The 23,422-nt window shown below is 43.9% G+C and overlaps 1 protein-coding gene across 15 annotated transcripts in view; it reads left to right on the forward strand.

Annotated features, from left to right (window-relative positions):
• The first annotated feature begins 755 nt into the window (after positions 1-755).
• The window catches only part of DNM1 (dynamin 1), a 65,218-nt gene continuing 42,551 nt past the window's right edge, over positions 756-23,422 (forward strand). For all 15 annotated transcript variants that reach the window (XR_012486872.1, XR_012486877.1, XR_012486875.1 and 12 more), the window contains exons 1-6: positions 756-1,133; positions 16,488-16,561; positions 16,877-17,026; positions 17,290-17,493; positions 17,589-17,687; positions 17,767-17,927. Coding sequence is in view for 9 of the 15 variants with exons in the window: in XM_074293779.1 (XP_074149880.1) it covers positions 973-1,133; positions 16,488-16,561; positions 16,877-17,026; positions 17,290-17,493; positions 17,589-17,687; positions 17,767-17,927 (849 nt within the window). In the remaining 6 variants the exon portion in view is untranslated. The remainder of the gene's footprint in view (positions 1,134-16,487; positions 16,562-16,876; positions 17,027-17,289; positions 17,494-17,588; positions 17,688-17,766; positions 17,928-23,422) is intronic.

Genomic DNA, 23,422 nt, shown 5'->3' on the forward strand with positions numbered 1-23,422 from the left:
TAAGAAATCGGCATGCACAGTAAGTATTTTCTAGATTTTTAACTGGAAGAAGGGCTTGGGAATATGGAAAATTTCTCGTTTTATTTTCTGTGTGGTTTACCAGTCCTCCCCTGCCATTTTCTATCCATTAGCAGCCCCCGCAGATTCACTTATTCATTCATCTCCTGTGCCTAGTTCTGTGAGGGAGGCAAAGACGAATAAAATGTGGTCCCTGCTCTCAAGGAGCTCAGTCTAGTGAGGAAGAAGAGAGAGAGATAACTGACAGCTTCGGGAGGAAGATGCATGTCAGACGAGTGCAGAGATGCCTCAGAGAACGACAGCTCCCGGGGGCTGGAGAAGCCGGCAAACCTTCGCACACGGGGTGGGATCTGAGCTGATTTAAATGGTGGAAGCCTAACTGATGGGCATGGGGGTGAGGGAGGAGACGTTTAAGGTCGGTCGGGGTAGAAAGGTGTAGCACAGGACAGGGGTGTTGTGACGGGCCGCAGATTATATAAACCAGAATCGAAGGCTTAGAGGAAGTGTCCTCTTTTCGCGCAGGCTTGGCTCTTGATGCTGGGTGTTGGCCCAGAACCCAGGTAAATAGATGGCTTTCATCGACCACGCTCTCGAAAACTACAATTCCCGTGATGCCCCAGCACTGGCGCCTGCGCAGAGAGAAGGAGCCTCCCTCGGGCTCTCCGTCTCCCTCTGGCGACTGCCGCGGGTCAGTGCGGGACTCCAATCCCCGTGGGGTGGCTGGGCAGCTTGCTAGCCCGGCTGCTGTCGAAGCAGGCAGTCGGGTTGAGCGTCTCTGCTGCAGCGGGCGGGAGAAGACGCAGGAGCCCGGACCTCGGGGCGGGAGGGAGAGCAGAGCCAGGGGCTGTCCGTGCCGCGGATCCGGCGGCCGGCGGTGAGCGCAGCGGCTCGCAGGAGTTCCGTGCGGGAGCGGGGAGCCCCCAGAGAGGGGCTCGGGCAGCGGCTACCGCAGCGATGGGGAACCGCGGCATGGAGGACCTGATCCCGCTGGTCAACAGGCTGCAGGACGCCTTCTCCGCCATCGGCCAGAATGCCAACCTGGACCTGCCGCAGATCGCAGTGGTGGGCGGCCAGAGCGCGGGCAAGAGCTCGGTGCTGGAGAATTTCGTGGGCAGGTAACCGGCCCGCCCCGGCCCCCGGTGCCCTTCCCGCAGTCCGCCCCGTCTGCGCCAGCGGGTGTGCTCTGGGCCACTGCAGCCAGTCCCCCACCCCGCTCCCTGCGCCCCGAGGGAGGGCCCCTAGCGTGGGCTCAGGTACCCCTGCAGTGGGCAGTGCCTCCCAAGGTGGGCGCCGGAGTCTTCTCCCGCCCCCTCCCCCTGCAGTGGGCAATGCCCCTTCCCCCTCTCTGCGCCGTCTGTGCGCAGCGCAGCGGAGGGGGAGGGGGAAGGCTTGGACCGCAGGCTGCGGGGGGCCAAGGATGGAGGGGGGGCAGAGCCGCTTCTTATCTTTTACTGAGCAGCGGGAAGGGAGCCCTGGGCTGCGGGCGGGTCGCTGTCAGGCGGGGGAGGGGAGAAGGCTATCTCCCATCTCTGGCAGCGGGGCCCTTTCCCCTCCCGGCTCCCCTCTGTAGCCCCCGAGAGGTGAAGGGGGGAGTGAGGGGGAGGGGCGGGCACGACCGCGAGCCGCGGCCGGGAGATGACTCAGGCAGGCGGCCCTTTGGGGAGGGGGAGGGAGGAGAGACCTGGGGAGGCTGCAGGAGCCATGGGAAGCATCCCGTCACTCATCCAAGTGCCCTTATCCCAGGAGGCCTGGGCAGACCCCAGCACTGGCAGGGGAGACTGATGACCCGCTCTCTGCCATCAGGGACGGGGAAGGAAGCTGTGACCTCCGCCCCCGCCCTCCCCCATATAGCGGGCTGCCTGAGACAAAGGGCCTGGGCTTATGTAACTGCTGGGGAGGCGAGAAGGTCGGCTCCGGGCGGCCGCCCCTCTCCTCGTGGATTACCTGTCCGTCCTGCGGAGTGGGGGCGCTAAGGGGCGACGGCAGTGCTAAGGCATTGACTGGTGATTGGACTGCCGTCAGCGGGCTCAGGGTCTCCCTTCCAGAGGATGGGGGAGGGGGCTTCTCTCCCGTCCCTCTTGCTTGGGAGACTGAGTGTGAGGGAGGTGGGGAGAATCCCAAGGAGGCTGCGGCGGTTCCTCCGGACAGGTGGACCTGGCGGCTCCCTGCTCCCTCCCCCTGCCTAAGGCTCCCTTCCGCGGCTTCTCCTCAGCATCCCTTCTCTCCCCTTTCCTCTCATCAGCCGCCCCTTGGGCTCTCGTTCTGTGGCTCCGGCTCCCAGTCACACTTCCCTTCAGATGACCTTCATGGCTAGCATAGTGTGGCCGGACTGGGGGAAGAGATACCCTCCCCACCTTTAGTCCCGTTTTTGTCCTTCCGGGACCAAGAAGGGTCAGCGCTCCTGCTAGCCCCTCTCTGGGCTCAAACAAGCCCCCTCATGGGAAGAGAGGAGGGAGGGGGAGTCTATCTGAGGGCAGGGTCCCTTCTGCAGGGGAGCCTCAGAATTCCAGAGAAGCGATTCTGGGAAAGCCCCTCCCCCTCCCCCAAAGGGGTTAACCCCAAACTAGGGTTCCTCAGCAGAGTCCCACGGCTCCTTCTGGGCTGCAGCAAGATTGACTCCTGCAGATTTCCCCCGGGCTCATGTGACTCAAGAGCTGCAGAGATATGGGCTAGAGGGAGGCACCCACAGATGATTCCGCTTGGTCCCTGGGGGGGGGGGCTGAAGGGATGGAGGAGTTATCTTACATCTTCCTCTGCCCTTCCCATCCTCATGACTGCCCTGCCCCCCCCAAAGTATGTCATTTTCACCTTGTGGCCAAAGATTTCCAGAGAAGCCGGTGGCCCCGGTGATGTACAAGGTACAGTGAGGTAATGCTTCGAGGTCAGCATGGGGAGACATGCAGTTATATGCAGTAAATATCGGGCTGCCCACTCTGGGGTGCAGAGGGAATAATGAAAACTCATATTTAAATAGTACTCTAAACCCGTCTTCTGGGGACTCCAAGGGGGCTCCTAAGAACCCCTTTCAGGGACTCCTCAAGGTCAAAACTGTTTTCATAATAATAATAATAAGACATTTTCATTTCTAACATGGTAAATATGGATTGCTATAACCCACATAAGCAGAAGTTCTTTGGGAGGAGTCCTCAATAATTTTTAAGAATATAAAGGGTCCTAGGACCACAAATTGCTGCTCTATTGAATAAATGTATTGCATTAATCACCACTGTGAGGTAAGTACAATTATTATTATCACCATTTTACAGATGAGTAAACTGAGACCTGGGCTAAATGAAGAGCAGATGAGGAGAGGGAAGGAAGAAGAAAGAAACCTAAGAAATTCAAGTTTCTTGTTGATCTCTAAGCCCTTAACACATCTTGAATCTTCCCTCTAACTCTAGGAATAACAACAATAATAGCAAATATTTATCTATCACCCACTATTTGTACTATGCTTAGCACTTTACAGTTTTCTCATTTAATCCTCATGGCAACTTCGGGAGAGGGTTAGTTGATATTATTATTCCCATTTTATAGATGAGGAAACTGAAGTTCTGTGACTTGCCCAGGATCACCCAGTTCTGAAGGAAGACTTGATCTCGCCTCTTCCTGCCTCCAGACCCAGTGCTCTATCCGCTGCATCACTGGGCAGGGGGTGTATGGTGTATTGATCTGTCCAGGGTTAGACACCCAGAGTAGGGGGTAGCTTCTGCCCTTAGCCCATAGTTCTTGCTCCTCTGGAGGACTGGCAGCTGATGATGCTGGGTTCTGCCTTGTCCTCTCCCCTCTCTGGTTCCCAGGTCATGCCTGGATTTCCGCTCAATGTCAGCAGGCCTAGGGATGTCCCTGGGGCTGTGTGCATGGTGATGAAGGCAGGCTATGAGACTCCCTCAGGACCAGGTCTCCCTTCCTCCGTCCTCCAGGGAGGAAACGAATGATGGAGCAGAGGAAACAAGGAATTCTGGGTCTGACTGGGATCTGGGATTCTGGGACAGCAGCAAGCCGGCCTCCTTGTCAGCTCTAGAATCGCACGCATGGAACCATCCTTTTAGGGATAGAAGGGCCATTTTAGACCCTTGGATATGGAAAGATATTAACTGATTTGTTCAGTCACACAGGAAGGGGCAGGGCCAGGATTTGCCCCAGGGTTCTTTGCTCCCAGAGCCAACATCCTCTCCACTCTACCACACCTTGCAGAGTTGGGGAGATGCCCGTGCTCTAAGGAGCTCATCCTCAGAAGCTTCATTCTGTAGGTAGGTAAACTGAGGCATGGAACAGAGAAAACTTTTACCCAGCCCATCAGTGGTGAACTCCTGGCCTGACCTAAGTCTTCTAGCCTCAAGCCATCTTCCTACTGGTGATGATTGGGGCCTACCTTCTCATGGGCTGCTTGAGATAGGAAGCAAACTTGTAGAGATCTGTGTCCTCCCCTCCCTGCACGCCTCTGTTTTGCCTTTCTTTGACCTGGGTCCAGGATGTCTGAGAATGGATCTGGCAGGTCCTAGTACTGGTCCGTACTGACCAGATGGTGACCTTCCTCCTTCAATTTTCTCTGTCCGAGAGTGAGCCAGCCAAGCCTACATAGAGGGTGTACTTTTGGCCACATGTTGTGTCTTCCCTATGATGCTGGGAAACAGATTTTCCTTTAGTTCTGGGGCAGCTCAGGATAGGGTGGCAAGGGCTTTAGAGCAGTGTGCTTGGGATGGGTCTTCCCAAGCCAGTGTGGGGACAGAGGAAGAAGTGGTGCAAAAGCCTCCTAGAAGCCAAAGCAAGGAAGGCAGCAGAGAGAGAAAGAGTGAGAGACAGAGAGATAGAGACAGTGAGAAAAGAGGAGAGACAGAGACAGAACAGACAGATAGAAGGAGACACCAAGAGCTAGAATGCCGAAAACCAGCCTGGAAACTGGAACACCTGGGTTCCTATGTGAATCCGTTTCCTCTCTTAACTCTCTCCATCCTTTTTAGAGCTGGGATAAGAAACCAAATATCTTTTTTTTCTGGCCCTCATAGTGAAAGAAGAGAAGATAAATGCATGGAAAGAGAATTTATTATATTGGGCAGTTTGTGCTGAGGGTCTTCTTTCTGAGCTGTTCAGGTTCAAAAGAGAGTCAGCTTAGTCAGCGAGGACTTCATGGACTTCAGCTCCCTCTGGGCTGTGTTTCTGGACCCACCAGCACAGCCTGATTTGGGGGGATGCCTTACTGGGTCAGACAGCTGTACCCTGCAGGACCAGACGTGGCTTTCCTTCCCTGTCCACCCCAGCAGCTAAACGGCCCAATCAGAGAACACACATTGACTCCCCTACTCTCCAGTCCATGCTGCAGTCATGAGAAACACATTGCTTGTGCTTACTCCTGTGCCTAAAACTTGCTTGGCACATGTGTTGGGCACATGCTAGGGATCCCATATGGCTGCTGGGCATCTAGGTGCTTAACATGAAGGACACATGACCAAATTCCTTCCCTCCTCTCAGGAGAGAGAAGCCTATATGAGACCTGTCCCTTCCATGGCTGGGTCAAGGAAAGCAGATATGTAAAGTGACTCACAGAGGACCAGGATGCTGAAGGGAAATGGAGCTGAGCAGGGACTGATAGGCGAGCTATGGGGGAGAATCAAGTTTCTTTAGGCTTGGCTGGGGTCACTGGGGCCAAGAATGCCAGGAGCTGGGGGAAGGGAGGGCCTGAGACTGCACCAGCCAATGAGCAGGAAGAACAGCTACCCAGAGGCATTAGGAAGCATCCTTAAGAGAGACTCACAGTTGGAGGGATAGACCACTGGCCCCAGAGTCAGAAGCACCTGAGTTCAAATCCATTCTCAGATACCACTTCCCAGCTGGGTAACCCTGGGTCTTTTCTTACCTTCAATCAGGCTTGGGACAGAAGAGAGACTTTCCTTTCCTGATTCAGGTATCTCTACCCTGTATCCTTGAACTTATGCTACTGTAGCACATCCATAATGCTAGACTTGGAGTCAAAAAGACCTGAATTATTACTTATTGGTTTGGGAAAAAGCTAAGATAAAAAATTAAAAATAAAAATTTAAAAATATAATTTAATTCCTAAAAAAAAAAAAGACTCGTTTGCTATATGACTGTGAACACTCTTTTAGCCTCAGTTTCTTCATCTGTAAAATGAGGGTGATGATAATAGCATCTTCTTTAGCTTGTTATTAAGATCAAATGAGACAATATGTATAAAATTATTTGTAAACCTCAAAGTGCTATTTTTATTAGATGTTATTTTTATTGTATGGATACATACAATAAGGCATGCCAGTCTACTGATATATATAAGTTAAGGGCAACTAGATGGCATAGTGGATAGAGCATCGGCCCTGGAGTCAGGAGTTCAAAACCAGCTTCAGACACTTAACAATAGCTATGTGACTCCAGGAAAAACATAACTCCAATTGCTTTGCCAAAAAAAAAATGAGCTAACACACAACCACATATAGTCAGAGTTAATAAACATTTATTAAGCTGCTTCTACATGCCAGGTGCTCTGCTAAGAGCTGAGAATCCCTGCCCTCAAGGGGATTACAATCTAGTGGAGGAAGACACTACATAAGAAGAATTATGCTGCAGTCATATAATATAATATGTTAGTCTTCATTCATATCTGTGTTTACATACACATGCGTACACACTCTTTAAAGATTCCTCTTCTCTCTCCACTGTCATTACAACTAACTTTTCCTTCTACTCCCTTGTCCTGTTGGCAAAAGGGAAACCAAGAGAGCTCAGGCCATTTTGATATCCAGCACATATCAGGCTCATAGGAGCTAAAAGGTGCAGTCAATAGAGTTCTGCACTTGGAGTCAGGAAGGTTTTGAGTTCAAATCTTGCCTCAGATACTTATCTATTCGACCCTGGTAAGTCATTTAAGCCATGAATCTGCAAAATGGGGATAATAATATCAGTTGTCTTCTTGGTTTTTTGTGAGGAGCAAATGAAAAACATCTAAAGCATTTTGCAAACCTTAAGATGTTATATAAATTCTAGCTATTATTATCAAGTCTGGCCTGGTTTTGTTGTTGTTGTTTTTGATGATTTTGTATTTATCATTTTACCAAAGAGAAATTTTAAAAAAATTCTAGTTAGGCCTTTGTTAATCGGAAGAGCATGTAGCCATAGTCAGGTGCACGGATGTTTTCAGCCATTACTGTGAGGAAATAATTGCTTCCATTTTAAGGACAGGATGTTTATTTTGCAATTACCCACTGAGCATCCTGCTACAGATGGGGACATTGAGGTCCAGAGAGAATAAGGGATTCGCTCCGCAATGACCCAGCACCTCCAAGTGGGAAGCAATCATGAAGATCCACAGACAGTGGCTGGCTGACCTTGGGCCAACCTCTTTTCCTGGGCCTCAGATTCCCTGTCTAGCAAATGAAGGGACTGGACTTCTGGCTCTATGATTCTCTCTCCCAAGTCCCTTAGAAGGGATCAAGCCTAAGGCTTATGTATCTGAAGAAGAGTAAATGGGCTCTTTTTACAAAAAGAAATTCTGATTCTCTCTTTGGGCTTCACATTACCCCATTTCCCCCCCATACCTACCCTCCTGCTGTATGCTCTCACTTCAAATGCCTCATCCCAGGTGGGCCTCCATCTTCTCTCTATTCAAGTCCAGGTAACAAGGATCTTTCCAGCGATACAGAGCAGAGAAAATGTCATGTTGGTGCTAGGGTGAAGGAGAGGGCCAGGAACCCGGATACCCAGGCTTCCTTTAGGTCTAGCTCTCTTGTGCCCTGAAGTGTCCCCCTGTCAGGACTCTCTGGAGGGAGGAATCCAGCAACTCCTGGGAAGAGACAAAGAGGAACAATTAGCAGCTTCATCCACCTCTGGCATCCCTATTTATTACCATAGGATTGTTTTATTTTGTTGCTCATATATATCTGATCTTGAGGCAATGAGAGAGGAAAGGCATTATTAACCAAGGGTAGAGTATTACAATAGGCCATTGCTGTGTGAGGAGGAAAAGCCCCTGGTTATCCAGGAATCTGAAAGTCCCACCCCCTGAACCTTTGCCAGAATCTGATGAATGACTAGTGTTCTTAAGACCTGGGGTCCCTCCCCCATCCCTACCAAATAATAATAGATGACATTTCTATAGCTCCCTAAGAATATAAAAAGATTTATACATCCTCATTTGATCCTCAACATCTCTATAAGGTACTTTCAATAGGCATTATTCCCCCACTATACAGATGAGGAAAGTGAGGTTAGGGTTTCATGAGGAGAGGTGTTAAATATTTTAACCAGAGGCCCACAGCTGGTAAATGTCAGAGGCAGGATTTGGGAACATTCATTATTTCTACCCTGGTGTATGCCAGCTTAATTGTCAAGATGCAAGCTAGAAATAAGAATTACATCATATGTTTATTTATATGAGGTTTGCAGTGTTTTCCTTACAACAACGCTATGATGTTGGCAATGTAAGGATTATTTTCTCCAGTTTACAGATGAGGAAACTGAGCCTTTTAAAGTTGAAAACACTTGTCTAAGATATCTTTTAAATATCTGAGGCAAAATTTGAACCCACTTCCCTTTAGATAGACAGAGGGATTGAAGGATATCCTTCAAATCATTCTAACTCCGCACTCAGAGATTTTTTTTATTCAATAGACAGAACGTGCTTTTACTGTGTATATTTATGATATCAATATAATAAATATTATAACGGTGGTCTTAATAGCTTATTAATGGATTCTCATCTAAAGATGATAGTTTTATCTTCTTTATAATAGACCTCTCAGGGCACAATATGTTGAGAAATCCTTTCCCTGGAACAAAATGCTGAAACTTAGTAGTGTGTAATTTTAATGGCCAAACTTGCCTTGGAGAAGAGATGGAAAACAACCCTTTTCCCCTTATTTGCTGAAGTAGACAGAGATGTGGGATATTGTACCTATAGGTTGTCTTCAAAGTCTTAGGGCGGTTTTAAGTATAATAAGCTGACTTACCTGACTCAGTTGATATATGGCTTAGTTTTTCTGAGCTGCTTTCTAAAAGAAAGAGAAAAGATGGTTTATTTTAGTAAAGGGATATTTTACTGAGATTTGAGTTAGGACATATATTTGGAAAGAAGGTCATGTGATATAAAAACAAAAGCTAGTCATTTTATTTTCTCAGTTATATGTAAAAAAAATTAGCATTTATTTTTTAAAATTTTGAGTTCCAAATTCTTTCCCTCCCTCCTTCTCTTCCACTTTCTTATTTCTTGAAAAGGCAAGCAATATGATATCTTTGGTCATACATGGAAAGCCACACAGAACACATTTCCATATTTGCCATTTTGGAGGGGAAAAAAAAGAAAAATAAAGGAAGTGGAAAAACAAGACATTTCATTCTGTTTATCCATTCTCTCACTGCTAGTGGATAGCACTTTTTAATGTGAGCCTTTGTCTTGTCTTGTTAAATTGTATTGTATTGTTATATTGATCACAGTAGGTAGGTTTTTACTGTTGATCACCATTACAATGTTGTTACAGTGTATAGTGTTCATTGATTTTGCTCACTTCACTTTGCATCAGTTCATATAAGTCAGGTTTTTCTGAAACCATTCTGCTTGTCATTCTTAAGCTATCCATTAAAAAAGATCTTTTGCCCCACTGGTCACTTTTCCTGTAAGCCAGTTTTATAGACATGCTTCAGAATCTGAAAGCCTAACTCAAGTTGCCTAGGTCCTACTCATACTCAGAAACCAATTTCTTCCTTCTCTATCTCCCTGATTCCATTGTCCTAGGCTGAGAAAACAGAAGCTTGGAGTAGAGTTGGGGGATGGTTTATGAACTTTCAGCTCAATGTGAGTCAACAATATGGCATGATAGCCAAAAAAAGCTAATATTACCTTTGTTTATGTTGAGAGAGAAACCTAGTGACTGTAATGATTTTGCTTGCCCTCTGCTTCAGACTGACCTCTTCTAAAGTACCTTGTTTAGTCCTGGGAAGAGATCTGACTTCATCCAAGAGTGGCAACTAGGAAGGGCATGTGGAGATCACCCCATCAACTACAGGGTCTGCAGGGATGTTGGGCCTGGAGAAGGGGAGACATGACACTTGTCCTCAGTACTTGGGGAGCTGTTAGACAGACACTAGCCTTGTTCTGCTCAGTCAGCAGAATGAGAAGCACCGGATAAAAATTTCAGCAGATGAAGAACTATTTCCATCAATGGTCCCCCAAAATGGAATGGGCTTCCTCAAAAAGGAGTGAACTTCCCATCCTTGGAGGTCTTAAGGCAAAGTTGGGTGACTAGTTGTCAGGCCAGATCTCCAGAATCTCTTCCATCTCTAAGTTCAGTAACCCTTTGACTTGTCTATATAGCATCATCCATTGTGTTCCTCTCCCTCACTCTCCCCAACTCAGGACTGCCATCAGATTTCCCTCAACCCCCCAAAAATCCTTTACCACAACCAAGTCCATCTCTCTCTCTTTTGTTTTGTTTTTGTGAGCCAGTTGGGGTTAAATGACTCGCCCAGGGTCACATCCAGCTGGGAAGTGTGAAGTGTCTGAGGCTGAATCTGAACTCGGGTCCTCCTATCTCCAGGCTCCATCCACTGTGCCATCGAGCTGCCCCCATAGCTCATCCCTCTATTCAGATCCAACACCAGAGGAGTCAAATGGAGAGGCAGCTTTCCTCTGAGCCTGCTGCTTTGTTTTCCTTGAATTCCAGGCCAAGAAAAAGTCAGGCAGTGATTCTAAGAAGGAAGTTAAATACCAATATGTTAGTGCCCAAGTTGGCATAGGAGCTATGCCATTTCTACCAGGCTTCTATGAGCGCAAGCTTGAGCTTGGGCAGAAATCAGCTATCAGGCAAGTGAGACTTAGAAGAGAAATGGGAAACAGGCCTTCTCAGCCAGGTTCTTCTGCCTGGCGTTCTAAAATTATTCCTTCCTTTTTCTCACTCCCCTAAGGGAGGTGGATTTCCAACCAAACAGCCCTACCTGGGAGAGAAGATACTCAGCCATTACCATCATTGACTGGGTTTCCTGCTCCTGTGTTAGGGATGGCTGCCAAAGTGAGGCAGCTTGAGTCTCAGGTTAGAAATGGTTCTTGAAACCCTTGAGACCAGGGAGTCAGACATATCCATAGGCATCGCTCTCAGGGCGGTGGGGGGATTTGTTTAGCCAGGCCAGCCTCCTCCTCCTCTCATTCTGTCTTACTTCTGGGGAGGGATACCTCACCTTATTCCTTCTGTGATCATCTCATATAGCTTGTTTCTTTTCCAGTTGTGAAAACCAAGGCCCAGAGGGGGAAAGTGATTTTACTAGTCTTCCAGAAAGGTTATGGAAAAGCCAAGACCAGGACCTGGGCCTCTTAACTTCCAGGCACTAGTTTCCTTTCTTTCCATAAGGCTGGCCTGCCCTCCGCAACCAAGACTGCTTCTCCTTCCCAGAGATCCACCTGGCCTTCCCAGTGCACCCAACCTCAGTGCAATGGGGTAGTGACCAGCCCACATTTAGGGATGCCAAGGGAGCCAATCAATCTCTTCCTCTCTTTCTCTTAATCCCAAGCCCTCAGCCATGATGGACATTGCTCCATGAGCCCTGGAGACCCTGGAGTGAGTTCTTAGATGACAGCTGTCCATGTGGCAGTTCACCTTTCAGTGACCTGTCCATTTGGAGCAGAGGCTACAGGAGAGAACAGAATCCCAGCGATTGGGATCACTGGGCTTTGGATCATCTGAGCCATTCCTTCTAGGGTTGTTTTCTATTACCACTTTTTTCCTGGATAGTTTGGGGATGATGGAGATGTTCCTTATAAAGTGCTTTGAGCTCCTCCGAGGTATCATTTTTCTCTCTTTATGCCTATTGTGTGTTTGAGGATGACTCAGCAGAAGACAAGGAAATCACTTTCTCAATTTCCTAGCTTCACTTTTTACCATCTCCCACTCTCCCCAGGACTTAATAGTGACAGCTAGCATTGCCCCAAACCCATCTCCCAGGGGCAGTGAGGAGGTGTCTGGTGGGCTTGGCCATCACTCTCTCTGGGGGCCCTGTTATCGGCGATCCCCCCAACTGGCCTTTCATGGTATCAAGGAGGGGATGGCACCCCTCTGGTCGGTAAGCTTGGCAAGCTCCCTGGATGCATGATGGGAAGCTTGCTGGGAGGAGTCAAGAAAAGGAGAAGGGAACTTTATTGAAGAGTGGGGTCAGATTGTATCTCCGGGAAAGGGAAGGAACCACAGAGATGGAATGGAATTAGGAAACAGGACAGTAGTTTCCCTTCCCTCACCATCCAGAGCTGAGGTTGAAGGAATGGGGCTAAGAAACAAGACCCCTGCGTTCTGGGATGCCGTGTGGGATTTGGTGACTCTCTTCCCTAATTGTCTCTAGGAAGAACTGGTTCTTAGAGGGGTACAAAGAAATCTAGGAATTATCTATTAGTTTTGCATATTTCTGAAAAAGAGTTACTCTGAGATATAGTACAACAGGCCCAACAGCATTTAGGACCGTGATTCAGAGAAGCTCTGTATTCTTTCTCTGAAGTGTTTCCTTTCTCTGGGCATCAGATTTTCTATCTGTAAAATGGGGACTTTTAACTAGAATCCCAAAATGTTAGAACTATAGAATATTAGAGCCAGAAAGGGCTTTGGAAATGATTTCATTCTTCCCTTTTAGTTCACAGATAAGAAGCTTCATTCCCAGACAGGTGAAATGACTTGATCAAAGTCACATAATTCATACAGGAACTTCTTTTAGCTCTCATAGTCTTCTGTCTGTATGTCTGTCTGCCTATTTATCTGTCTCTTTCTCTCTCCTGATATTTTTTATTTTTATATCACACTTATATCTCCCCTTCAGCTGCCCAGAGTGTTTTCTCTTGTAACAAAGATTAAAAGAGGAAAAAAACAAACAAACAATTCAACAAAACCAACTAATACATGACTGGTTAAAACACTATATGCAGTATTGTATACCCATAGTCCCCCTCCTCTCCAATGAGGTTCATTTCCTCAACTGTGAGACTCATTCTATGATTATCATTCTAAAGTTAAGTGTCTTTGACTCACATTTTTAAATTCCATGATTCCGTGACTTTCCCCAAGAATTGGAGGAAAGATAGAGAACTCTGTTTGGACCAATCCTTTGAAGGCTTTTTTGGATGTTACCCAAAAGAATGGAGAAACCCAGACATTATTGAATATGCATTATCACCTTCTCTGCTCTTTTATAGAGAGCAGTGATCCTCCCTGGGAATTCCCAGCCCAGGCTGTCTCGCTGCCTATAATCTCTGCTTCCCTGTAAGCTGATTGTCCTTTTAATAGCTCAGGTGGTAAGCATTACCCAAGAGAACTGGGGCTGGGGAAGCCTCAGCTTCCTGGGGTCAGAGGTTCTGAATGTCCAACTGTACTGAGCACCTTCTCTTTGAACCCCCTATTTAAACCCTCTTCCTTTTTTGGGTAGGTTTGCAGAGACAGTCAGGTTCAGAGCATCTCAAAGCCCCGTTGTCAAAGTGAGGAGCTAGATGTCTGAGTGTTGGGACTGAGATATTAAAAAATAGTAGAACTGAGATCTTGGGATAGAAAATAGAATCCCCCCAGAAAAAAATCTACTTTTCCATCCATCCTTGCTGAACCATGGAGGTTCCAATCTAGGCTTTTCCTCCCCTAGCACTTACAACCAGGGAAGTCTGCTGACATCAGGCTGATGTATTGGTTGAGTGAATGGGGGAGGTGGTGGATATTGGTTCCATTTCTGTGAGGGGGGGTGGGGAGTGCTTTGTGGTTTTCTTTCTCTCTGGGCTTGTTTCCATGGGAACTGGCAGTTGCCATGGTGTTGCTGGGCGAGGAGCTGGCCAGGTGGGGGTTCCACCTCTATGTTAGTGGAGGGTGTGGAGGAGGGGACTGATGAGAGCATCTCTGTCTGGGGACTCCATTTCTTTTTCACCTCATGTTCCTGTTCCTGCTTGGGCCATGACATTTGGTCCCTCTGACTTTACTGGACTGGATCCTCTTATCTTCATTCTCCATCCCCTGCCTGCTAGGAAGAATTACTATTTTTTACGGTCCCCTGCAGCTTTCATATGTATGACTCTACCTTACCAAGACTATTTAGATATTCTGAGGCAGGACACCTTTTGTTCTTTGTTTTGCCCTGGTCCTCTGGGTAGACAAGCTCGTCTGCCTCAGTTTTCTCCTGATCTTTCTTCCCAGGCTTGATAATGTTTTGAATTTCCCTTCTCCTTCCTCACCTTTTATAGGTAAGGAAACTGTCCAGAACAAGGCTTAGATGGAGCTGAGGAGGAATCCTTCCTAGCTTCTCATCCTAGTCCTTAAGGTAGAAAGAACATTTCTGGTTAGATTTATGAAGCAGGCTGTGTGCATAGTGTAAGGGGCAACCTATCAATCAACGAGGATTTATTAATCACCAGTTATGTGCCAGATGCTGTGCTAAGTGCTGAGGATAAAAAGACAAATTAAACAGAAGCCCTTAAGAAACCTACATTCTAAGGAGTTAGAAGTCCAGGATCCAGGATAACTCACATTTCTCCAATACTTTGAAGTTTACAAAAATGTTTTCTTCACAACTACTCTGGAATGTTCCCAGCCCCTTCTGGCCCTCTTTGGGACACTTGGAAGTGGAACTTCACATGAAATTTGTCATTTTGTGACCTGACAATGGACTTTCTCCTATCCTTACCACTTCCCACCCCATCTCCACATCCCTTATGCACAGCTGGTGTTGTGTACCAGCTGAGGAACTCAAGGTTCCACCCTCTATACTTTGAATAGAGCAGTGCCTGCTTTTTAGGACACAGTTCCTGTCCATCAGCTTCCCCTGAGACAATTCTCCCTTCCAGCCCTTGCTGATTCATCTAGAGAAATCATAGTGCCTTCTCTGAGCTTTGATATACATACACAAGCTGGGGAGGGGGAGTGGAAGTGGAGAAGAGGCCACATTACTGAGGCAGAGAGAAAAACAGGCCTGTGGCCTATACATTGTGCTCTATAGGAGAGAGTCAAGACACTTGGGAGGCCTGGATTCTATTCCCCTTCTGCCACTTATGTCTCTATGATCCAGATTCTTTTCTTCACCTCCATCTTTTGTTCTATCTGTGACATGTGGGGCTTAGAAATAGGTGATCTGTAAGGTCACATTTGGATCTAAAATTCCATGTTTCTGTCATGTTGTGGTTCTTTGTCTCATGAGCCTTGAGAGCTGCACTATTCCTACCCAAACTCAGCTGCATTGATGATGGGCCAGACTCATGGGCAAAAGGAAGGGAGGGCAGAAGGCAGGAAGCCCAAGTCAGAGGGGTGTGGTGAAGGATTGAAATTCAGCAGAAAAGACAGGGAATGATGAGGGATTGAAAGTCAGCAAAAAAGACAGGAAAGACCAAAGGAAAATGCGAGAAAGAGGAAGCGGTATAAGTCTGAGGCACCTTTTTCTTGGCCAGGGCCTTCTGGATTGTTACACTGGAGCTACAGAAAATACAGCCCACTTCATTCCCTGCCATATCCAGAACTGAAACTTGGCAGGGGAGAGAAAGTGAGACCCTTTCCCTTTGCCCAGGGTGGTTTGTGCTTGGTGGAGTTACAAACTGTGACTAATAGAGAGTAGACTGCTTCCTGTATATGATCTGTGACTCAGTTTCCCCTCTTTTCATATTTTAGTATGATATTTTGTTGATATGTTCTATTTCTTCCATCACCATAATTATCCCATATATAAATTTCCCTTCTCCTTGAGAACCATCTCGGACTCAGTTTCTTCTTATTGACTGGAAAATGTCAAGGTTCAGGTCAGGATTCTGTGAGTCTTGTGAAAAGCTCAGATAAGATATAAGAGATGCCTGAAAAGCAATGTCAGTGACCGTAACCCATATCTTTTTGAAGGATCAATATCATTAAAATTGTAAGCACCTGCTATGTGCCAGGCACTATTCTATTCACTGGAGATATACAAAGACATGACATGAAATGTTTCTTGCTCTTACAGAGCATCCTTTCTATAAGAGAAACAACATATATATGTCAAAGAAATTAAAAGCATATGAGGAAAATTTTAAATAATTTAGCTGGTAAATGGGGAATAGTTTTTCTTCACTAGTAGCACTTGAGAAAATCCATGAAGGAAGCTAAGGATTCTAAGAGATGGATATGAAAAAAAGATGGGGGCGCCTGTGTCAAGGGATGAAGACTAGAGATGGAATATCGGGTTTGGGGAGAAGCAAGCAAGTCTGTCTGTCTGGACCATTGAACTGGTGAGAGAGATGTGTGTGAGAGGGATTTGTACCCATCTCTACTTTTTTAAGGTTGGCATTTCCCCATTATTCCCTTTTTTCTTACTCCTTCTGCTGCCATATACAGCAGATTATATACTCTGTGCCAGGGTGGAGAAGGGAAGGGTCATTTCTGGAAGCTGGTTGGATACTGATGTGTTTGGAGAAGTGATCCCTGATGGAGGATACCCCTTGGAACAGATGAGGGGATATCTTTACCCTTCTCAGACGCTCTTTTCTGTTGTAGGGACTTCCTGCCCCGTGGATCTGGAATTGTGACCCGCCGGCCACTGGTCTTGCAGCTGGTGAATGCCACCACAGGTATAGGTTATAAGGGCTACCCTTTTATAGACTTAGTGCCTTAGCAATCTCCTAGTCCACACACTGTAACAGTTCAGATTGGGCTCCTCTTGAAACTCAAATGCCTGGGTATCCCTTGCAAGATTTGAGGTGGAAATGGAAGAAAGCATACCATAGGATGAGAAGCTGGGAAAGTAGTGGGACCCTTCTGAAGGAGGCTAAGGATGGCAGAAGAGGACAAAAATGCATTTTTGGGGGGGGGACTGAAGATAGGAATGGAGGGGCAATTCTAGGAGCCAAATGTAAAATCCTAATCCACTTTGTGCCCTGGGACAGAATATGCTGAGTTTCTCCATTGCAAAGGAAAGAAGTTTACAGATTTTGAGGAGGTTCGGCTGGAGATTGAGGCAGAGACTGACCGTGTCACTGGCTCCAACAAGGGCATTTCCGCGGTGCCCATCAACTTGCGGGTCTATTCTCCACATGGTGAGAAAGGGCTTCTTTGGGCCCTGCACCCACCCCCTTAGGAATCTTCCCGGACTCTGTCCATTTTCTGACTTTTACCTTTGGCCACCCTTGCTTCAGAATTTTCCATGAACTGTATATCTTTTCTCACTCTTACCACATTTGTTCAGTCTCTCTTTTGACCTTCCCCTGGGCTCTGCCCTTCTAATGACTCCTTCTTCCCTTAGCTACTACCCCCTTTCCTGTTCCCCACTGATTCCTTACTCTTTCCTGCCCCTGTTCAGTGCTGAACTTGACCCTGGTAGACCTGCCAGGAATGACCAAGGTTCCAGTGGGAGACCAGCCTCCAGATATTGAGTTCCAGATCCGTGACATGCTTATGCAGTTTGTTACCAAGGAAAACTGTCTCATCCTGGCTGTATCCCCTGCCAACTCTGACCTTGCCAACTCTGATGCCCTCAAGATTGCCAAGGAGGTTGATCCCCAAGGTAAGACCTGGCCTAGAGGGGAAGGGGTATTTCCCATCCTGGTGGTATGAGAGTAGGAGCTGAGGGAAATTATTGTTGTCTTCCTCTTTCTTTAGGACAACGTACTATAGGGGTCATCACTAAGTTAGATTTGATGGATGAAGGAACTGATGCCCGAGATGTTCTGGAGAACAAGCTGCTGCCCCTGCGGAGAGGTAGGGGAATTCCTTTTGTGCTCTGTGGAATGATTCCTAACTCAGAGGAAACCACATGACCTCTGATCTGGTCCCATAGGCTATATTGGAGTGGTGAATCGGAGCCAGAAAGATATTGATGGCAAAAAGGATATCACAGCGGCCTTGGCAGCTGAACGAAAGTTTTTCCTGTCCCATCCATCTTACCGCCATCTGGCTGAACGCATGGGCACACCGTACCTGCAGAAAGTCCTGAACCAGGTATTTAGGCAGATTCCTAGGGGCACTGGGTGGGTGGGGTAGCCGGAGGAGTCTTCGGGTACCAGAGAATGACCCAGGGCGTTGCCAGGGCTCTAAGGGCAGCATGGTTTATTTATGTGGAAAGATGGACTGTCTTTGAACTAGCTAGCTGAGTGATCTTCATTAATTAAGGCTTTTCCCTTTCTCTGAGGCCCTGTTTTCTTATTTATCAAATGAAGAACTGGATTGGTTGGCCTTTGGAAATCTCTTCCAGCACTAACATTTTGGGACTCTGGGACTCCTGTAGATGCTGTAGCATTTCCCAAGTCACTTTTCTTCTTTTTTCTGCTAGAAACGTTGGGGCTTGGCCCGCCTATTTCCCTTCCCAGCTACCATCTGCCATTCTTCTATCCAAGGTTCTCCACTTTCTGTTTCAGTCACTCCAGAATAGCATGTAGGCCTGTAAACTTATCCTTTCCCTACAGGCAACAGACAATTACACTGAGGTCTAAAAAAGTGTTTTTTTGGTTTTGTTTTGTTTTGTTTTTTACTGTTAGTGACTATAGGAAAACAGAATATGAACATAATAGGGAGAAAGATTCAAAGCAACTAAAAATTAGAAAATAATCTCTTAAAAATTCTACATTATTCTCACTGAAAAATCAAATACAACTAGGTCTTTGACACAAACTTTCTTGAATCTTATTTTCTCTCTCACTTTCCCAGATTTTTTATTTTTTTCTCTTTTAAAACAATTTATTTTTTATTTAAATGTATTTTTAAAAATTCTGAACTTAATACCAAAATCCCATGAGCTTTTCCATATACAAAGAACATAAAAATAGAAGTGTCTATGAAATCATGAATTTCTATTTCATTTAAGAAAAAAATTTTAAAGTTTGGATTAAATTAAACATTTTTAAAACCTGTCCTGCTTATCATTTCTTTCTTCTGAACTTCTATTCTTACTTATGTATTTTTAAGAAAATGTTTCCACTTGTCTATTTTTTTTTCTTTTTCTTCTTTATTTTTATGTCACTACCTTCTTCCCTTCTAATTTCCCCTCAATTAAAAAAGAAGAAGAAGAAAAAAAACAAATCTTCACTCTGGCTCTTTTTTCACCTTGTGTTTATCACCTCTCTGTCAGGAGGTTCATAATATATTTCAATAAGAGCTAGGTTGCTCAATGGATAGAGTATTGGAAGTCAGGACTGCATTCAGGAAGATCTGAGTTCAGCTCCAGCCTCAGACCCTCAGACACCCCTATGCAAGTGACAACTCAGTTTCCTCAACTATAAAATGGTGATAGTAAAAGCATCTACCTCCTAAAATTGTAGGGATCAAATCAAATAAAATAATATGTCTAAAATACTTTGCATAGCATCTGCCACCTGAACAAATGCTTATTTCCGTCTTTCTTTGCTTCCATAAAACATCTTCTGAATGATCATTATAAGAGTTCTTAAGATTTTTATCATTTTTTTACTTTTCAAGATGGTTACCATCTTTACATTTTTTTCTTCTTCTGCTTACTTCACTCTGCCTCACTTTATACAGTACACACACACACACACACACACACACACACACACATACACACACACATCTATGCTTAAATGTGTGTATGTGTATATATATGTGTGTGTATTTGTTTTTATGGATATACACATATTTGAATCAGTTTTCTGAAATCTCTAAAAACGTCTTTCATTATTTCTTATGATGCAATAATATTCTTTTTTACATTCATATGTCAATTTGTTTAGCCATTCCTTTATTGATGGATATCTCTTTAGATTCCAGTCTTTTTCTTTTAGCCCTTTCCTTCACAAGCTTCTAAATTTGAAGTTTGTTTTGCTTTTGATTATTTTCTCCTAAATATTATCAGCCCTTCTGACATTTCCCCAGTATTTTCTGTCTTCTTAACACTTCCTCTTTATTCTAACATAATTTTCTGTTGAATATGATGTATTTCTATATCTAACTTTGTGTGTATATATGTGTGTGTGTGTGTGTGTGTGTGTGTGTATTCAATCTTCCTTTTTCCAGGACAGATAAGGGTAAAATTCATCTGATGCCTGCTTGTTCCCCCTGTCCCTTCATCCATGTTTGTACATTCTTTTTATAAAATTAATTTGTATTTTATTTTTTAGATTTATATTCTTTCTTTCTCTTTTTGGTTACACTTTAAATTTCATATTGTCTTTCTCTCTCCTGTGCTAAAGAAGGCCACAATTTGACGCAGATTTATAAATAATATATATAAAACCATTCTATGCATACTTCTTTTTATTAGTTCTTTGTTTTATAGCATAGGTCCCACATAGTTGATTTGAGTATTTATAGTACTCAGAATAATTTGGTTATTCATAATTATTCTTTGAAAACTATTGCTGTTATTATATAAAGCATTCTCTTGGTTCTGCTTACTCACTTTTCATTATTTCATGCAAGTCTTACCATGTTTTTTCTAAAACCAACTGCTCATCATATATTACAGTACAGTAACATTTCATCACAGTCACATACCACAACTTTTTTTAGTCATTCCCCAGATGGGCATCCCCTTAACTTCCAGGGTTTTTTTTGCCACCAAAAGAGAGCTGCTATAAATATTTTAGAACATATAGATTCTTCTCCTTTTCCCCCAATAACCTTGGGAAATAGACATATTAGTGGTATTGCTAGGTAAAGGGTATTTATACAGTATTATAAATCCTTAGGTATAATTCCAGATTCTCTTCATAGATTTATACTTTTTCCTTCCCATCTCCTTCTTTCCCCTTTGGTTCCTATAAGAAAGCAGGAAAAACAAAAGCCATTACGAATAAGTATAATTAAGCAGCTAATTAGCACAGTGTTTATAGAGTATTGGACCTGAAGTCAAGAAGATTCATCTTCCTAAGTTCAAATTTGTCCTGAGACACTAGCTGTAAAATCCCGGGTCAGTCACTTAACCCTTTTTGTTTTAGTTTCCTCATCTGTAAAATGAACTGGGGAAAGAAGTAGCAAACCACTCCAGTATCTTTGCCACAAATGGACTCATTGAGAGTCAGACATGAGTCACACGACTGAACAACAACAATAGTCAAGCAAGTCAAATTCTCATTATTAGCCATGTCCAAAAAAATTTTATATCTCAGTCTGTGCTTTGAGCCTATCACCGCTAGCTAGAGGTGGGTAGCCTGCTTCATCATGACTTCCGTAGAATTGTGGTTGATCATTGCGTTGATTAATATTCCCAAGTCTTTCAAAATTGTTTGTCTTTACAACCTTATTATAGACACTGCTCATGTTTCTGCCCACTTCATTTTGCATCAGTTTTTATGTCCTCTTCTAAAATCTCTCAATTATGATAAATAGTTAAGTTTTATTAATGGCTTTCTTTTTTTTTTAATTAAAGTTTTTTATTTTCAAAACATATGCATGGATAATTTTTCAACATTAACCCTTGCAAAACCCCTCCCCTAGATGGCAAGTAATCCAATATATGTTAAACATATTAAAAATATATGTTAAATCCAATATATATAAACATATTTATATAATTATCTTGCTGCACAAGAAAAATCAGATCAAAAAGGAAAAAAATGAGAAAGAAAACAAATGCAAGCAAACAATAACAAAAAGAATGAGAATGCAAAGTTGTGATCCACACTCAGTTCCCACAATCTTCTCTCTGGATGTAAATGGCTCTCTTCATTACAAGATCATTGGAATTGTATGCCTTTCCTCTTTCTATCCCAGTGTGTTCTTTTTACCTTTGTTTTTCTTCCTAAAACTTTGAAAAGCGAGACAATAGACACCTCTGTCTTATTTAACTTTCTTCATATTTCTGAAAAAAACATGTTTCTTCTCCTAAATATTAGCTTCTCATCAGCATAAAATGCCTTCCTATTGCTTACATAAATTTATCTTTCTGGGGTTCTCTTAACTCTTGTTTGCTTCAATATTTATATTTAGCTCTGATCTTTATTCTATTAACATCAATTTTCTATAGGATTATACTCTTTTTCTAAGTAAATTTGTTTTGATTGTAAGTCTCTAGCTTTTGTTTTTTGAAATATTTTACTTTGAAATCTCTCGTAAAAGTAGAAGCTAAGTCTTATGTGATCTTGATTGTGGTTCCCTGGTATTTGAATTTGAATTCTTTGTTTCCAACTACTTGCAGTATTTTTTCTTTCATGTTGTGAGCTTCGGATTTTAGTCATGACATTCCTGGCACTTTTCCTTTTAGGATTTCTTTTACAAGGTGATCGATACATTCTTTCTATTTTCATTTTACCTTCTGGTTCTAATAGATCTGGGCACATGTGTATGGGTATATAGGTGTGCTTATGTATGTGTGCATGTATTTGTGTATATATATATGATACAGAAGATCTTTTACATTTTCTTATAATTTTTAAATTTTTTATTTTGTTCTATTATTTTTGTGGTCTACAGAGACTTTAATTTATATTTGGATTAATCAGGTAGTCTCTCTTTTTTTCCTTTATTAAAGCTTTTTATTTTTCAAAACATATGCATGGACAATTCTTTAACATCAGCTCTTGCTAAACCTTGTGTCTAATTCCCTCCCCCCTTCCCTACCCTCTCTTCTAGATGGCAAGTAGTCCCAATATATATATATATTAAACATGGTAGAAACATGTTAAATCTAATATATGTATACATATTTCTACAATTATCTTGTTTCACAAGAAAAATCAAATCAAACCAGAAAAAAAATGAGAAGCAAAATAAAATGCAAGCAAACAACAGAGAGAGTGAGAATGCTATGTTGTGGTCCACACTTTGTTCCCACAGTCCTCTCTCTGGGTGTAGATGGCTCTCTTCATCATTGAACAAATGGAACTGGTTTGAATCATCTCATTGTTGAAGAGAGCCATGTACATCAGAACTGATCCTCATATAGTATTGTTATTGAAGTATATAATGATCTCCTGGTTCTGCTCATTTCACTCAGCATCAGCTCATGTAAGTCTCTCCAGGCCTCTCTGAAATCTTCCTGCTGGTCATTTCTTATAGAACAATAATATTCCATAACATTCATATACTATATCTTATTTAGCCTTTCTCCAATTGATGGTCACCCACTCAATTTCCAGTTTCTAGCCACTACAAAGAGGGCTGCCACAAACATTTCTGCACATGTGGGTCTCAGGGAGTCTCTTATTTAGGTAAAGCTTGCTACTTTGTTTTCTAAGATTTTTATTCTTCTTTCCACTTCTTCCAATGATTTAATTTCATTTAAAAAAAGTCTTTCAGGGCATCAAGGTGGCTCAATGGATAGAGCCCTAGCCCTGAAGTCAAGAGGACCTGAGTTCAAATGTGACCTCAGACACTTAACACTTCTTAGCTGTGGAACCCTGGGCAAGTCACTTAACCCAATTGCTTTAAAAAAAATCTCTTCCTAAATTTCTTCTAGATATTTATGTAGTCCTTGTAGAAAATCCTTTTTTTTTCTCTTTTAAGTCTCCATTTCAGTTGTTATGAAATTATTCTCTTCTAGT

This window comes from Sminthopsis crassicaudata, chromosome 2, assembly GCF_048593235.1.
Source record: "Sminthopsis crassicaudata isolate SCR6 chromosome 2, ASM4859323v1, whole genome shotgun sequence".
Lineage (NCBI taxonomy): Eukaryota > Metazoa > Chordata > Mammalia > Dasyuromorphia > Dasyuridae > Sminthopsis > Sminthopsis crassicaudata.